At 30.8% G+C, this 18,951-nt stretch overlaps 1 protein-coding gene across 2 annotated transcripts; it reads left to right on the top strand.

Moving 5' to 3' along the window:
* Nucleotides 1-9,271: 9,271 nt before the first annotated feature.
* LOC140866571 (transcription factor PIF7-like) lies at nucleotides 9,272-12,998 on the top strand. Of its 2 annotated transcripts, none has more exons than XM_073271595.1 (6): nucleotides 9,272-9,448; nucleotides 9,878-10,631; nucleotides 10,727-10,819; nucleotides 11,193-11,258; nucleotides 11,954-12,376; nucleotides 12,627-12,996. In XM_073271595.1, the coding sequence occupies exons 1-6, from the start codon at nucleotides 9,291-9,293 to the stop codon at nucleotides 12,744-12,746; spliced, it is 1,614 nt and encodes a 537-aa protein (XP_073127696.1). In that variant the 5' UTR covers nucleotides 9,272-9,290; the 3' UTR covers nucleotides 12,747-12,996. The 2 variants fall into 2 exon arrangements, with proteins under 2 accessions (XP_073127696.1, XP_073127697.1); XM_073271596.1 differs by having other exon boundaries at nucleotides 9,277-9,407; nucleotides 12,627-12,998.
* Nucleotides 12,999-18,951: the final 5,953 nt, after the last annotated feature.

The following is an 18,951-nucleotide window of genomic DNA, read 5'->3' as shown; positions in this document are numbered from 1 at the left end:
AGCGGACGTGGCCGCTTCCTGGCTCTAATTATAGAAAAACTCGAGTCCCACCAGCTTTCCTTTTTTTCCTACCTTCCGAAGGCTTATTCCTAGATGCCCGGCTCCCATGCTTTTACACGGGCTCCTCTCGATCTCATGGGATCCCCAAGACTTCCCGGGTCTTTGAGATGGCCCGGGTGCTTAAACCCTCCGGGTTATTTTATCATCCGGGTAGAACCCGGGTTATCACCACTGTCATTGTGGTGCCTTTGTTTTGTCCCGGGCTTTCTTACTCAACTGGGTGTTGAAACTCTCCCGGGCTTTCTCACCACCTGGGTTATCTTACCAGTATATAACCACACTTCCTAAAAATAGTCGAGTTAGGACCTGCTCCGCTGTCCCGATGAATTAGTGTCATTGTGGTGCCTTTTTTTTGTCCCGGGATTTCTTACTCACCCGGGTGTTGAAACTCTCCCGGACTTTCTCACCACCCGGGTTATCTTACCAGTATATAACCAGTAATATATAATTTATTATATTAAATTCAAGTCCAATTCATCTCTAATTTCTGGATTTGTATATGCTTCTAAATCTTATTTCTCGAAAGCCTAAACATTATTTATTCAATTGTTGTAAGTTTGAAGACATCTTTGGGGCATTATTTTTATAACCAGATCGGTGATCAAACCGGTCTACCTAAAAAAACGATTCAACCGGTCCAACTGAAAAATCGTTTATATAATATAATATAATGAATAATATATTTTGAATTTTAAAAACTCAAAAAAATGTATATAAATAGACAAAAAAATATATATGTACCATAGTTTGAAAACTAAATAAATATGTAAATATATTCAAAATATTTATAAATTATTTAATTAAAAAATCTATTATTATTAAAATAATATTTTTAATGAAATACAAATTCCAAATAATCATGTGTATATATAAAAAATATTAAATTTAAAGTTTGTTTTAAAAAAAACAAATTTTCAAAATAAATAAATAAATAATTCAAAAAAACCGGTTCCACGGGTTCAACCGATCGAACCGATTTTCCGATTTTTGACCGGTTGAACCGATTTTTCGGTTCTTGGAGGGGTTTCGGACCAGACCCGCGACCGGTTCCCGGTCGAACCAGCCGGTTTGGTTCTAAAAAACACTGATATAGGGTACAATATAACCCAAAAGTTAAAAAATTTCATTTTTCATTTCTAAAAAAGAACAACAAAAAATATGATTTCTAGAATCCAAAACTCAAACCGATCTAATAACTGGAAAAAATCAAACCCAAAAAACTGAAAATTATGGTCTGATCGGTCTTTCATATTTTATCCGGATATTGAACACCCCTGCCATTATCGTTGTATCGCATACTTTAGAACTTGATAAATAACAATTTTGATACCCCGCATCCTAGGGTGCGGGGGATCCATGTGTACCCGTGCCCAAAACAACTCCGATTATCTTGAAATTTTCAAGGTAGGATCGTCTCAAAAATGCGAATCCAACGATATATCATAATATACAAATTTCAATCTCAGTTATCGGAATCATGAGGATGGCCAAAAATTAGGTGAAATCTGTAATTTCGGCCATCTTCACATTTCCGACCACCGAGATTGAAATTTGTATCATATGATACATAGTTGGATTCATATTTTCGAGACGATCCTACCATGAAAATTTCGAAACAATCGAAATTATTTTAGGTACGGATACACAAGGATTTCTGCACCTTAAAGTGCGTGGGATCAAAACTATGATAAATAAATCATATACATATGATTTAAATTTTAATATTGTCTATGTGATTTCTTTGTTATCATATATATAGTTCAATTTTCCTATTTAGTATTATTTTGTATATTATTTGACAAATCTATTCTCATCATTAGATACATTAACTATTTCAATAAATTTTTTATCATACTAAAATATTCATTAAATACAGTCAAATGAAACATTTTTTTGTCAAATTGATTTTTCCAATAAATTTATTTAATCTATATACGTAAAAGCACACATAAGCCTGAATATATATATATTGGCAAAAAATTTTATGAGACGATCTCAAGGGTCATATTTATGAGACGGATCTTTATATGAGTTATCCATTAGAAAGTATTACAATTTATGTCAAAAGTATTACTTATTATTATAAATATGGGTAGAATTGACCCGTCTCACAAGAGTGTTACTCATATATATATATATATATATATATATATATATATATATATATATATATATATATGCACTCAACCTTATTTTATTGAGAGACGTTGTTTATAAGGACTTTAATTTGCTTCAATTTAAATGTTAGTGAAATTTTTGTTAAGAAATAAAAAAAAGTTTGTGTAATGTCATGGTCAACTAGTCATTCTTATCTCACACACACACACATATATATATAGAATTTTTCAGCTGCCCAACTAATGATGGATGTTCAACTCGTCACTGACCACTAAAACTCGGTACCGTGTTTTAGTTATGCGAAAAATAAAAAAAAAACAACTAAAAACGAGATGAAAAAATATTGTTGAACAACTAAAAAGTCCTTATATATATATATATATATAGACACACAAACGGATATACCAGTCCTCATAAGAATGTGCATTGTGTTGTGTGACTTGTGTCACCGTCTTTTTTTAATTAATTTATTTTATATTAAAATAAAAATTATTTTATAATATAAAAATAATTAAAGGTCATACTACAATTAAAATTAATAAGGATCATTTTAATAAGGGTCAAACGATAAATATCAAAACAAACATAGATGCTTGTGCAATTAAGAAAAAAACCATACCAACATAAGGTTTTTGTCTCTATTCCCCAACTTTAATATACAGCATAGATTAATATGATTAGCATGTTATATTTCACCCGAAGTCTAAATTTTAGAAATGTTATAGTTTACAATAAATTTATTAATTCAAATATAGTTTACAATATTTATCAAATTAATTCTTAAATATAAGAAAAATACATTATCCAAATTACATCCCTCGATTTAACCCCGTATGAGCCAACGTGCATCTGACTCATGTGAGATGAGGTCTCATTCGGAGTCAATCATTTTAGAATATAATGTACAATTTTTATTTTATTAATTAATCCCATTAAAAAGTTACCAATGCATTTATTCAAGAAAAAATCCCAGTTATTTTTTATTTACGATTTCAAAATAATTGTTAATACTAGGAATGATTTTTTTTAAAAAAATAATAATATAAAGAACCCCACTAAGGCACTAATTAAGCCTTGTCGTACCACTTTAGCGAACTCCTAATAGTTGTTGTATGTAGTGTGAGATACCGAAACAAAATATTGAGTTTTTGGGATATTGTATCGAAATTTTTTTGATAAATAGATATTTTTTTGGTATATCGAATTTTTTTTCGGTATCTATACGATATTAGTATGAATTTTTTCCATACCAAAATTTTGAAATTTCGATATCGGTATCGTATGAATTTTTTTCATACCAATATTTTTTATACGGTATACCGAAAACCTACCCCTAGTCGTATGGACCTAATCACGTTTGAGTTAGGCACCGTTTGGTTTGATGTATGGTATAACTAATATATAGATAAGTAATATAATGTAATAAAAATAAATAAAAAATGATAGTTAAAATAGTATTGGATTTGATTGATAGATTATGATTTATTTGATTTGATTGATTAAATTTTATATAAAAATGTTAAATGACTATTTTGTCCTTTTAATAATAAATAAAATAAAATTTATATTATTTATAAATGATAATATAGTAATTTGAATCCAATGATTTGATTGATATGAGATAAATAATTAATAATTTGATTGATGTAAAATAAATAGTTAATATATGGATAAATAATATGATGAGAAGAACGTGAGATAAGATGAGATGAGTTATACATATATTAATAATATGGTGAACAGAACGATGTCTTAGGTTATTATATTTGTGTTAACATCTGCTCGCCTTTGCACAAATCTCAAGAAATGTGTTGTCTAAAAAATGTTTGAAATGTTTATGTGAATATATCGCAATGCCCAGTAATTGGTGGGCAACATATTATATTAACTATTTATATATATGTATTATTGTGGACACCTACATGAGCACCCACTAACGTCAAGGGCGGAGATAGATCATGTCGAGTGTGGGCTTTTGCCCATACTGGGCCCAACATATATATACATATATATTTATTTATTTATAATTTTTTTTTAAAATTTTACTTATTATTATGGCCTTAGTTTATTAAATTTGACTAAAAAAGATAAGAATCTTTTTTTACTTTTTTATAATTTTTACACCCAGGATTAGGTTTAAATTTTAAATTTTTATATGTTATTATTTTCAAAATATACAAGTCTATATGATTGACACATTCCAATTTGCACTACATATTTTCTGACTATCTATATTCTCTACAAAACCCATAATTTCACCAAATTTTAGGTTAATTATTTTTCAATGTTCATCGACCATTCAATTATTTTTTAAATTATTATGTTCCCTTATGGTGACCGAGAATCAATTCATGTTCCCTCTTTTTTTTTTGAAATGTAGGATATATAAAAATTTTTCCAAGTTTTATTTTGGTTGTGGGTTTTGAATGTGTTGTTATTCGTCATTTTTTTAATGTTATCACAAAAACTAACTGGTGTTTTTGATCGCGTGTATCTTGTATTCAAAGCTTATGACACATTATTCTGAATGTCGATTAACCAGTGATTTCTTTTACTTTATTAATTATATTATATTGTCGCCTACACCGAACCAAGATCCTAGCTCCGCCCTTGATTAACGTGACATTCACTCACTAGATGTACAAAATATCACATCGGTCGTTGTTCACGTAGTAATCCACTATAGTTGTCCAAAAGATCATAAATTTACATGTATATATATACATACATATATATGGTCCACAAGGTGTGAATGCATGCTGCCAAGAAGAAGATTTAATTCGATAAATGTAGAACATCAAATTCAATAATTGATATATTGACGAACGTATAATTTATTTCTTTGTCAAATTTAAATCAGTTGTGATCATAACGTGGGGCGCAATTTAAAATAATTGTGGCGAAGTTGTGATATTATTCCATACATTTACATTCGATTTAGGTCGAGATCATATTTTAATTTAAGAAATGATTTTAAACCAGTATTTCAAAAGCACGTACTCACGTTTGATGCAGTTGAAATCCATAATAATTATCGATTAAAATAGTTAAAACTAGCCGTGAGTGGATTCGAAAACCACAAAAAACTAAATCTTCCACAAATTCATTTAATCGAGCGAATTCGCCGAACGAAGCTTTAGCAAAAAAAATATAGAAAAAAAATATAGTTTACAAGGAAGATATATAGTTACGATATGTTAACTCATGAGGACTTTTTAGCTGTCCAACAATATTTTTCCACCTCATCCTCGATCACTAAAATTCGGTATCGGGTTTTAGTTTTTTTTTTTTTTTTTTTTTTAATTTATCGCATAACTAAAACACGATACCGGATTGGTCGGGAATGAGTTGAGCATCATTGGTTGGGGAGCGAAAAAATTTTCGTTAACTTAAATCATCTTGTCATACTTAAAAAGAAAATATGAAGTTTAAAGTGCAAAATTTGAGCCAAATGTCCCCACAATACTATAAATAAGGTTTTGAAAGTATTGTAATTAACGAGATGAACAAAATATGTCAATTTTTAATATGATCATATAAGACAAACTATATGTATCGATGAACCAAGAAAATATCTAAAATATTTTTCAGTCATAATATATATAAAAAAAAATGGAAAGTGAACTTATTCAGATATTTGCTTCTACAAAGTTTGATGACTCCAAAATTGCGAAATGATTAGTTTCAACATTCAATTTGAGCTTGATCATGATATATGTCTACACTTTTTAACAGTATTATGATTATTTTTTAATATATTGTACAATATATTATAATAAATAATATTTGAATGTACTGTTCATATACAAAATCATTTCTAATCTCAATTTAAAATCGATTTGATTATATATGGGGATCCAACAAAGTACGAAAATCCGTGTGCCTCAAAATGGACCCAAAAATGAATAAATATTTGACTTGAATTCGACTCATTAAATTTTTTTTTTAGAATCGACTCATTTAATTTACATTGCCGACGATATCCAAATTTCATGATGGTCAAGTGCATTATATATATATATTTATATATGTGTGTGTAATATATATATATACCTTGCACAGTGGTGCAAAAAAAAACAAAAAAAAAACCCACTAAAACCCAGGTCGCACATAGTTTTTCTGCATCCTAGGGTGCAGGGGATCGGATTTGTATATATATATATATTATGATTCAATTGTTGAATATGCATATACATATATAAATATATATATATAAATATGGCGTTGTGCCTCAAGAAATGAAATTAATTAAGAGCTAGGGCTATAATTGGAGCAAGATTTATGTATAGAATATAATTGGATGTGACTTTGAATTAAATTTGGAATGATTGGCATGGCCACACCATTTAATTTCACTGGAAACGTCGATCCATATAGTAGTAGTTCAATAATTGGTGAATTTGATACTATATATTTTGTTCGTAGATAAGAGGCACAATATTTTACACATATAAAGGATTGAATTTTATAAAATATATATCGTGTCAGAATTGCACAAGCTAAATGACTATATATAATATAAATTAAAATAGTATGTCTCTCGTAAGATGATCTCACGGATCTATATTCGTGAGAGGAATCGACTAGTCAATATCAGCTAACAATAAAAATTAGTATTTTTGACATAAAAAGTAAAAAAAACTGTAATTTTGGTCATTTATGTTTGTCACTTTGAGATTTCGGTCATTTATATTTTTATATTTCAGTTTTAGTCCTGCATGTTCCTATTTTTTGCAATTTCAGTTTTTTTTCTTCGAAAATGCTGACATGACACTATACACGTCAGCTCCACATCAGCGCCACATCATAAAAAATACTAAAATTGCCAAAAAAATAAAGATAGCGGACTAAAACAGAAACATGAAAACATAGATGACCAAAATCACAAAATACCAAACCTATAGGACCAAAAAAACAATTTTCCATAAAAAATAATACTTTTTCATAGGGTCGAGTCAAGTTCAAAATCTCACAAAATTAACATGTGAGACTGTCTCAACTCTCAATAGTAATATTGCTGAAAAACTCGAATCTCCAATGTTAACTCGTAATTTTTTTTCTCTATATTAAATGTCGAAAAAATAGTTTTTTTTAGTTCATTAACTTAACTAATTTTTTAGTTTTGATGCATGAACTTTTCAAAGTTTGGTTTTGGTATACTAACTTTTAATTTTCAGTTATTTTAGTCCAACGGATGACATGACATAGGAAAATATTGACGTGACATCGAAAAATATGTTGACATGTCAAGCCACCACATCAAGAATTGGACCAAAATAATAAAAAATTAAAATTTTATGTATCAAAACCAAACTTTGAAAAGTTAATGTACCAAAAACAAAAAAAATGGACAAGTTAATGAAAAAAAAAATCATTTTCCCTTAAATGTCAAATTTTATATATATTTTTTCTAATTTAGATCAAGATGTCATCGACATACATTGTACACTTTTTTTTTCCGCCGATGATGATACACTTACTATATATCTACGATCAAACACAATTTAATTTGTCGCATCACAACATAAACTTGTTGAAAGTGGGATCAAATTACATGATTCACATCGCACCAATATAAGTTCAGTCATACACAATTCCATATCCCTAGCCTGTTCAAGAAATTATATATGAAAATGACATTTGTTTGATCAAAACTCTGAAAAATAACCCAAGGATGATTGGCCGATTTCAATTTTCAATCTATCTTGTGAATCTCTTGTCAGATAATTCAGCGATAAATTCACAAGAATCTAACTATATATACTCATGATTTTATTAATACATGACGTCGATTTTTCAATATATGTAGCTGATTGATCAAAACAAATCTCGAATTCACATTATAGATTGGATTTGATAAAAACTAATCAAATTAGTATCTTCATGATCAGATAATATATTCAATTCATATATATGGTCCTAGAAGGATACGAGATGATCTTAAGTTGTACCCGACTTCATTCACTACATATCCTTATTTTCAACTACCTATGAACCAATCATTTGCCACTTGCATGATAGGAGGACCCCTGCATTAACATTCTTCTAGAGATTTCTTTAATTTGTCAAATAGTATTAAATTTCTTTTTTTTTCCGTGGACAAATTAAAGCTCGGTTAGACTTGCTGTTAAATGAAATCTTATGCTGTATATTGTGACACATTTTGTAATAGGAAAAAAATATAGTTTTTTGTCATATAATTAACATGTTTTTTTTTATATGTTTTGTCTAGTTAGGGTTAATTCACAGTCTTAATCCAACAATCTGCATTTTTTTCTTCGGTTTTAGCAATTTTCATTGAGTGTTGGCGTGATATCGGACACGTCGGCAAAAAGACCAACATCGGAGAAAAAACGCAAATGAGCTGAATAAGTCTGTAAATTAATCGATTACATGATGAGAACAAAAATTAAAGAGCGTAAAGAACCAAAAATGTAATGCTTACTTTAATAATATCTATATCAATATTGTTTATTAAACTTCAACCAAGTATATATACAAACCAATTTGGTCTGTCATTTATGGTCCTCCTACTTTAACTAAAAATATACAAATATCAATAAAGAAGAAGGAAAAAAATAACCACCTTAAATAAAAGAAAAGTACTATTCTGTTAATATAATATAGCTGGAAAAACTATTATATAAGTTTGAAAATTAAAACTGTTTTTTCAAAAACAAAAAATTGCAGATGTGTGAGTCGATCACTAGTACTGTTAAAATTGACATGGGAACAGCGATATATACAACACAAATACATAAAGGAACAAATATATATATGAATTTAGTTTAAAATACATTAAAATATACAAAGGGAGCCGATCCCAGCCCGTCCCTGTGTCGACTCAGCACCACGGTGTCCAAGAAGCAGGAAGAGTGGTACAACACAAAAACTTATCCTTAGGGCAACATTAATGTTTAAGATGCCTTGCTACCACATGTATCATGTCAAGATCTCAATTAACTTGAAGTTGATATAACCAAAGGGGACCAATTTATTGCATTCAGGAATATTATAAAATATAATTTGTATAAATTATTCCAAACTCCCCATTTCACATTATTATATGTGTATAGTACTCCTCAAGCTAGAAAGAGGGAGAGAATTAACTCATGATGAGTCATTGTATAGTACCTGATTGGAATTCAAGATCAAAACAAAGGCAACAAGAAATTGAAGGTCATGAAGATGATCATCAGAGGAACAATACAAACATTATATCCTCCCAAGTACAACAATCTCCTCCAAACCTCAGTTTTATTGTTCCCATGTATGAATATCATATCCTCCATATCCATTTAATTGTCTGATATATGTATGTGATTCATGTTGATTTCGTGTGTCTGCGCGTGCGTGGGATGGTACAAATTACATGGGATTAATAGCTAGGAAATAAATACATATATTATTTAATTCACATGTCTTATCTTTGAGATCGTCCTAAATCTCGAAAGTCATTTTTTCGTTGATTTTCATGCATACAGCTAGCCATAGATTCAGAGTGTAATTCAAATCCATATATAGATGAGAATACAAAGACATATACAAGAATTTGATCGAAAAATTATGTGTTTTTATATTAGAATTTAAAAATTTATAGATTAGATAAAAATGTAGATTAATTATTTCCGGCCTTTAATTAGAGGGTATTTCTTGTGACAAATTGATCCCAACTGATTAACCATCTTGTGCTACCTAGGTCTATAAGCCATGAAGTAGGAGAGTTAGCATGGGACAATTACGACAAGCAACAAGTACTGCCCTTGCATGGGCATGGAGGGATCCAGATCCCTCCCCTGACAAAGCCATGGGGCAGTACTAGGACGGGTGACACCCTCGAATCGCTAGTTCATCAAGCTACATTCAGCAGCACCACACAATTACGCCACCGAGGGGATTTAGGCCCGACATATTCGGCCTCAATCCCCACATCTTCGACAGGAAAATGGGTCGTTGGAAGCTCCAAATCCGCATCATCTTCCGGTGTAAAATGGAGGGAAAACTCCGCCCATATCGACATGGCCGGGCAGAACCTCGCAGCGAATATAAGCTCCATGACAGCATCCTCAGCTGGAAAGTGGAGGGAAAACAGTACTTCCCATATGCAAATGGAGCCAAATGATCATCATGGGGTAAAAATAGGGTCCATGCCTACATATTCCGGGCTTAAAATAAGCTCCACGGGGGACTACTCCGGGGGAAAGAGGGCGGAGAACTCGAGCTCGGGTTTGGTAGGTAAGCGGATAAGATCCGAACCCGAAAAATATCCGGGAAAAATTTGTTTTCAGGTGGAAGAAAGGGGATCATCAGCAGGTGGGGGTGTAGGTGCAAGTGCAAATTTCTGCAAAGAGAATACAGACACAACCATGATGACTTGGGCTTCATTTGAATCAGCTCCAAGCATGAAAACTCCAAGAAATGTCGACGATGATTCCGCATGTCAAGATTTCTCGGTAAAAAAATATATATTACATTACGTATATTCGTCGTTTTTACTAGCTATAATTGGTTAAAAGTTTGATGGATGACATTTTGGATGGAAAATCAGGATGAGGAATTCGAAAATAAAGAGGAAAGCGCTCGATCCCAGTCATCAGCAAGACGCAGCCGTGCTGGTGTGGTACACAATCAGTCGGAACGGGTATATTTTATTTTACATATACACATAATATTTTTTGATGAAATGATAGATTTCATTTGTATTCGGAACCTAAATATTGACTAATTAAGGTGCAAGGAGGGTGGACCAATATTTTATCATACGCATTGATTAGAAAAAAGTTTTCATTTTAATATGTCTTCGAGTTTATGGCTAGATATAAATATTTGATGCAATATCGTGTTTATGTTGGGATTCATTTCAGAATAAATTCAAAAACAAAATAATATTCGATTAATCGACTTGAAATATTTCTTAATTGTTCGTCTTAAAAATCAAAGAAATTAAAAATAAATTATATTCGATTTTGAGATATTGCTTTATCGCTTGTCTTCAATATAATGCATGGTACTAGAGACGTAGAGACAGGATCAACGAGAAGATGAAGGCTCTGCAGAAGTTGGTGCCTAATGCCAACAAGGTAGGTATTTACAACTAAAACTATTTATTATATTATATTATATTATATATATATATATATATATATATATATAATAGTGTATAATTTTAGATATATATTAAACTTATATACTTGAATAGCGACCAAGTCTTTTTCAAAACACAAAACTCGATCTTATAACCATTTTATGAGTCAATTTTGTGAGACGGGGCTCCGAATCGACCCATGAAAAAGTATTGATATTTACTACGGATTTGGATCGGGTTAATCCGTCTTATGAATATAGATATGTTGAGACTGCATCACAAGAGACCTCATTTCTAGAATACAATACGCAACTGATGTAAAGTAAGAGAACACACAGATTTATGCAAAAAACTCTTAAATGGGTAATTAGTTAAAAGATATGCAACTTATGTAAAGTAAAAGAACACACAGATTTATTCAGAAAACTTTTGTACTAAAGAATGAGTACAAAAGAGGAAAAACAAAAACGACTCCCTTAAAAACTATATATCTTCAAAAACCTAGCTAATTAAATACACGTAATTATCTGAGCGCGCAGAATCCCTTCGCTTCCAATATAGACCCCACAAAATTCATTTTAGTTAAAACTGCATTAGTTCATCTGACACTAATATTTTAAACAGAATATTTTGACTTTCAATTGCATATGATCTATTAAATACTCACTCGATGAAAATTCTCTCTCACAGACTGACAAAGCATCGATGCTAGATGAGGTAATCCAGTACTTAAAACAACTCCAAGCACAAGTTCAAATGCTGAGCAACGCAAGAGCCATGCCACCCCAAATGGTAATGCCTTTGGGGATGCAACAACAACTTCATATGTCTCTTTTGGGACGAATGGGAATGGGTATGGGAATGGGAATGGAGTCGGTTGGCATGGGAATCGTCGATGTCAACAATCTGACGCGAAACATGCCCCAACCTTTTACGTCCCTCCTCCACGGAGCCACGCCTCTCAGCAGTACCGCCCCATCATTTGTATCACCACCCTTCTCCGTGCCTTCTCTAATTCCCCCTCTCGCTCAATTGAAAGCCAACGTTAATACCGCCGATATCAATAGATCTATGCCTGATTTCAACAACTCTTACGGGACATTTTTCGCACAAGTGAGTAAATTTTGTTCTTGGTAACAAGACCACCTTACTATATAATAATACAGTAACCCTTTAGAGTAGATAATTTGGTAATTTAATAATAATAATAAATAGAAAAAATTGTCTCTGCTTTCATATTTCAATATATTATCATTTATCACTTATAGCCATCATTTGATTTTAATTTTTTTAATTAAAAAAATCAAATATTATTTATGCAATTTAATTTCCATTAATTTAATTAATTGTTTATCTGCTTTAGCAATCTATGAACATGGATTTCTACAACAGAATGGCGAGTTTCTATAGGCAACAGGCCATCCAGCCGGCCTCCAAGAAACCTGATAGCTTGTCACGCCAAAACAATGTACAAGGAGATTAATGATCGATATACTTGTATAGCGCGATCAATGGTTTTGTTTTCGACTCTTACCAACATCTTTTCGGCATGAGTCTGTCTCACATGACTTATTTAGTGCGGTTTAACTTTTGCCTAGCAAGATTTGAAAGTTACTGTGTTAGCCGGGGGTTTACAGATTGGTAGTGGTCGCAGATCCTCAAATTATAAAAAAGATATTAGTGTATATAAAAATATAATATGTATATATGTATGCATGTATAGTACTGCAATGTATGCGTAAATGCAAATATATTGAAAAGAGATTTAGCAATAGTTTTTGTTTGTTTGTTTGTTGTTTTTAATGACATTCAAGCATTCAACGATTGTTATTAAAGAAATCATGAAGATATTCGAAAGTCTAGTCCATTTTCATTATGTAGAATATTATTATATATATCTTTACTATATTATACTACATAAACCCCAAAGAAAAAAATCATATTTGGTCATTTTAATGTATTTTCAAATTTACCATTTATCATTCTTCTAACATGTTTAATAATGTAGGTACAAAAAAGTAAATTTCTTGTTTAGAAACTTCCCACATTTTGTTCTATTATCCCCTTTATCCTAACCAATATCACATTATCCTAACATTTAAACAAAAAATTATAATTAAATTCAAGTTTATAAAATAATATTTAATTTCAAATTAATAATATATATTTTATGCACATACAACGCATGTACTCTGTGTACTGTCATATTTTAACTTTATTTTTTTCAATTTAAAAGAATAAAAAAATATTTATAATTTTTAGATATGACATAAATTATTTATACACGCAAAAATTCACGTGCATGAATTACTAATAGGAGAATGATATTTACACTCCAAAAGTTTATAATTGCACTCCACTTTTGATTATTAATGTATTTTCTTACAATATTACCCTTACTTAATTATTCCATATTTTATTAGATTAATTAATATACCCTTTTATCAATCATTCAATCTTACTACTTATTCACTTTTCCTATTATATTATATTTAATTAATTTAGATCATTTCAAAATTTTAATTTCTTTTTTCGTCTTTCACTTTCCTTAACATGGGAGAATGATTATATTATTCAAAATTTATAGTTTGTTGACGATATTGAGAAAATGATAAAGTAGCATTTGCAACAAATATTAAAATAAAGAAAATTCTTACGTCGATTGTTGTCACTATCTCAAAAATAATAATAATTTAATATTTGAAGTAATTTTTTTTATTTTTTGGACTAGTTTATTGCTATCGAAATTTAATTTAAAGATGAGATTTTTCTGAAATTTTTTATCAAAAGATAATGAAGATAAAATTGACAAAATGTAAATATTCATGTAGATATTTTCAAGTTTTAAAATTTGTAAAAAAAATTATATTAAAATGTGATTAAATTTTCAATGTTAAATGAGCCACGTTTTTGTTTGTTCATATAATAAGTTCACAAAAATATACATTTACATGCTTTTAAGATTACTGTTATTCTAATTAATTCTGTTTAATTCAATTTTTATACATAATTTAATTATAGTTTGAAATTTTTTTCCAAATGACATGTTATATTCTTTTTGTCGTCTTTGTTTTTTTAATTAGTTATGCACATATTATAATTTATTGATGTTCATACAACTCAAAATATTTATCAAGCAAGTTTTCAAAGAAATCCCCACACTTTATTTATAAAGTTTTTCCAAATTTATGATTACATCTTATGATTGCAAATCAAACTTTGTAAATCATTAATCTATTGCATTTTAAAATCTTATCAAAAATAATTTTAATGAGGAAATGTGAGATGATCTTTATAACCCATAAATGTAGTGAATATTTTTGGAAAGAGACATATATATAAAGAAGGTTATATTAGTTAGACTTAAAAAATATGAAATAATTAAGTGGGGGTAATTTTGTAAGAAATCACAATAAAGATTAAAAGTGCAGTATGTTTATAAATTTTTCGGATTCATTTCAGAATAAATTCAAAAACAAAATAATATTCGATTAATCGACTTGAAATATTTCTTAATTGTTCGTCTTAAAAATCAAAGAAATTAAAAATAAATTATATTCGATTTCGAGATATTGCTTTAAATCGCTTGTCTTCAATATAATGCATGGTACTGACTTACTAGAGACGTAAAGACAGGATCAACGAGAAGATGAAAGCTCTGCAGAAGTTGGTGCCTAATGCCAACAAGGTAGGCATTTTACAACTAAAACTATTTATTATATTATATTATATTATATTATATATATATATATATATATATATATATATATATATATATATATATATTGTTGTGATAAAGTAAAAATTTACGGTAAAAAGTAAATATTCCAAAACTCAAAATATATCAAACTCTACACTTTATAATATTTTTCTCTCAACTTCAATTGTATTTTTCATCACAAATGAAGACCTATTTATAGATCCACATTTGAGATTAGTCCAAAAATTAAAACATCATCATCTACATCATCACACACTAATTTTTCACATTTTACAACTCAATATTCAACATTCAATATTCAATATTCAACATAATAATAATATATTTTTCAACACTCCCCCTTGTGATGATGACCGTGATATGATGACTGTATTCATTACGTGTTTTATACTGCCTCGTTAAAAACCTTACTAGGAAAAACCCAGTGGGATAAAAACCATAGTAAGGGAAAAAGAGTGCAGCCACGTAAACTCCCCCTCATGTTAACATGAGTGATTCTTCACATATTCCGTAGATTGCGCATCCCAATGTTGTATATATGCTTTCTGAATATCGTCGTGGGAAGAGCCTTTGTGAAGAGATCTAATGAGTTCTCACTTGATTGAATGTAACAGATATCAATATCTTTATTCTTCTCAAGCTCTTGAGTGTAGGCAAAGAATTTTGGGGGGATATGTTTGGTTCTGTCACTTTTGATGTATCCTTCTTTCATTTGAGTAATACATGCAGCATTATCTTCATATAGTGTCACAGGCTTCTTTTCTACTGTCAATCCACACGATATTTGAATATGTTTGGTCATTGACTTTAACCATACACATTCACGACTTGCTTCATGTAATGCAATAATCTCGGCGTGATTTGATGAAGTTGTTACGAGTGTTTGTTTCTGTGAACGCCAAGAAATTGCGGTGCCTCCACGAGTAAATACATATCCGGTTTGGGAACGTGCCTTATGTGGATCAGATAAGTATCCAGCATCAGCATAACCAATGATACTTTGATTGGTGTCTTTTGAGTACAAAAGTCCCAAATCTATCGTTCCTCGTAGATAACGGAATATATGTTTAATTCCGTTCCAGTGCCTCTTTGTTGGATATGAACTGAATCTTGCCAATAAATTTACAGCAAAAGATATATCAGGTCTAGTGCAATTTGCAAGATACATAAGGGCACCAATGACACTTAGATATGGTACTTCTGGACCAAGAATAACTTCATCATCTCCACATGGACGGAATGGATCCTTTTCTATGTTTAATGATCTTACAACCATTGGAGTACTTAATGGATTTGATTTATCCATATTAAAACGTTTAAGGATCTTTTCTGTATAATTTGTCTGGTGAACAAAAATTCCACATTGTTCGATTTGCAAACCCAGACAATACTTGGTTTTTCCAAGATCCTTCATTTCGAATTCTTCCTTCAAGTACATCATAACTTCTTGAATTTCTTTATTCGTTCCAATGATGTTTAAATCATCAACATATACAACAATAATTACACATCCGGATGTTGTTTTCTTGATGAAAACACAAGGGCATATTGGATCATTTACATATCCCTTTTTCATCAAGTGCTCACTTAGCCGATTATACCACATTCGGCCGGATTGCTTTAACCCATATAATGATCTTTGCAATTTTACAGAATAAAATTCTCTGGGTTTTGAACTTTGTGCTTCAGGCATCTTAAATCCTTCAGGGATTTTCATGTATATATCACTATCAAGTGATCCGTATAAGTAAGCTGTAACAACATCCATAAGACACATTTCCAAATTTTCAGACACTGCCAAACTAATCAAATATCGAAACGTAATTGCATCCATAACAGGAGAATACATTTTTTCATAATAAATTCCAGGCCTTTGAGAAAAACCTTGTGCAACAAGTCTAGCTTTATATCTGACTATTTCATTTTTCTCATTTCGCTTTCGAATAAAAACCCATTTGTATCCAACAGGTTTTACACCTTCAGGTGTGAGGACTATAGGTCCAAAAACATTACGTTTATTCAGCGAATCCAATTCAACCTGGATGGCATCTTTCCATTTGACCCAATCATGACGAGTTTTACATTCACCAAAAGATTTTGGTTCATGATCCTCATTTTCATTTACGATGTCACAAGCCACATTATAAGAAAATATCTCATCAATATCTTCTATGTCTTTTCGGTTCCATATTTTTTCAGTATTAATATAATTGATAGAGATTTCACGATTCTCGTCAGTTTGTGGTTCTGACAGAATATTTTCATCATCAGGTGATTCTTCTGGAACACCATTTTCTATTTTATGATCGTCGTGTTTCTCTATGCCTTTTCTTTTCCGAGGATTTTTATCCTTGGAACCGACTGGTCTTCCACGCTTCAAGCGTTTTATGACATCATGAGTGTCTTCAATTTGTTTCTTTGGAATTTCAATTCGAGCAGGGGCATTTACATCATGTATATATGATTTTGTTACCCCTTTTGTGTCTGCAAATACATCTGGTATTTGATTTGCAATTCTTTGCATGTGCACAATTTGCTGTACATCTTTCTCACATTGTTTGGTCCTTGGATCCAAATGTAACAATGATGGTACATACCATGTGATTTCTTTTTCGATGTGTTTCTTTTCTCCCCCTAACACTGGGAAGATTTCTTCATTAAAATGACAATCAGCAAAGCGTGCTGTAAACACATCGCCTGTCTGAGGCTCAAGATATCTAATGATTGATGGACTATCATAACCGATATAAATACCGATTTTTCTTTGAGGACCCATTTTTGATCGTTGAGGTGGTGCAATAGGCACATACACCATACATCCAAAAATTCTCAGATGAGAGATATTTGGTTCTTTACCAAATGCAAGTTGCAATGGGGAGAATTTATGATATGCACTTGGTCTGATGCGAATTAATGCCGCAGCATGTAAAATTGCATGTCCCCATATAGAAATAGGGAGTTTTGTTTTCATAATCATTGGTCTAGCAATCAGTTGTAGATGTTTAATCAATGATTCAGCTAATCCATTTTGCGTATGAACATGAGCTACAGGATGTTCAACAGTGATTCCCATTGACATACAATAATCATTGAAAGTCTGGGATGTAAATTCTCCAGCATTATCAAGTCTTATTTTCTTGATTGTATAATCTGGAAATTGATTCCGCAATTTTATTATTTGAGCCATTAATCTTGCAAATGCCACATTCCGAGTTGACAATAAGCATACATGTGACCATCTGCTAGAAGCATCGATCAATACCATAAAATATCGAAATGGTCCGCATGGTGGATGAATTGGCCCACAAATATCACCCTGAATGCGTTCAAGAAATATGGGTGATTCTGTTTGGATTTTAGCTGGTGATGGTCTTATAATAAGTTTTCCAAGAGAACATGCTTTACATTGAAACTTATTATTCTGAAAGATCTTCTGGTCTTTCAATGGATGACCATGCGTATTTTCAATAATTCTTCGCATCATTATTGAACCAGGATGTCCCAATCGATCATGCCAATTTGTTAATATTGAAGAACTATTAACCACCATATTTGATTCGATTGGCCTTATATGTGTATAATGCAATCCAGTAGGGAGCATTGATAATTTTTCAACCACATATTTCTTTCCTGATTTATATATGGTAAGACACATATATTTTTGATTTCCATCAGTTATCGTCTCAGTATCATACCCATGAGAGTATATGTCATCAAAACTCAACAAATTTCTTTTCGATTGTGGTGAATATAAAGCATCATTTATCAGAAATTTTGTACCATTAGGTAACAAAAAATGTGCTTTTCCACAACCTTCAATCAAGTCTACAGGACCTGATATGGTATTCACCATTGTTTTTGTTGGTTTTATTTCCAAGAAATATCTTTCATCTCGCAGAATAGTGTGTGTTGTACCACTATCTGGTATGCAAATTTCCATGATATTATTTCCATGTTTGCACATAGC

Source organism: Henckelia pumila, chromosome 4, assembly GCF_033568475.1.
Source record: "Henckelia pumila isolate YLH828 chromosome 4, ASM3356847v2, whole genome shotgun sequence".
Taxonomy (NCBI): Eukaryota; Viridiplantae; Streptophyta; class Magnoliopsida; order Lamiales; family Gesneriaceae; genus Henckelia; species Henckelia pumila.
The sequence above is the reverse complement of the archived record's forward strand: the minus strand, read 5'-3'. Positions and strand labels throughout refer to the sequence as shown.

Coding starts and splice junctions, on each gene's coding strand:
- LOC140866571 (XM_073271595.1), top strand. CDS start 9,291: ATGATGAGTCATTGTATAGTACCTGATTGGAATTCAAGATCAAAACAA. Junction 10,632..10,726: donor CCGCATGTCAAGATTTCTCG/GTAAAAAAATAT, acceptor ATGGAAAATCAG/GATGAGGAATTCGAAAATAA. Junction 10,820..11,192: donor TACACAATCAGTCGGAACGG/GTATATTTTATT, acceptor GCATGGTACTAG/AGACGTAGAGACAGGATCAA.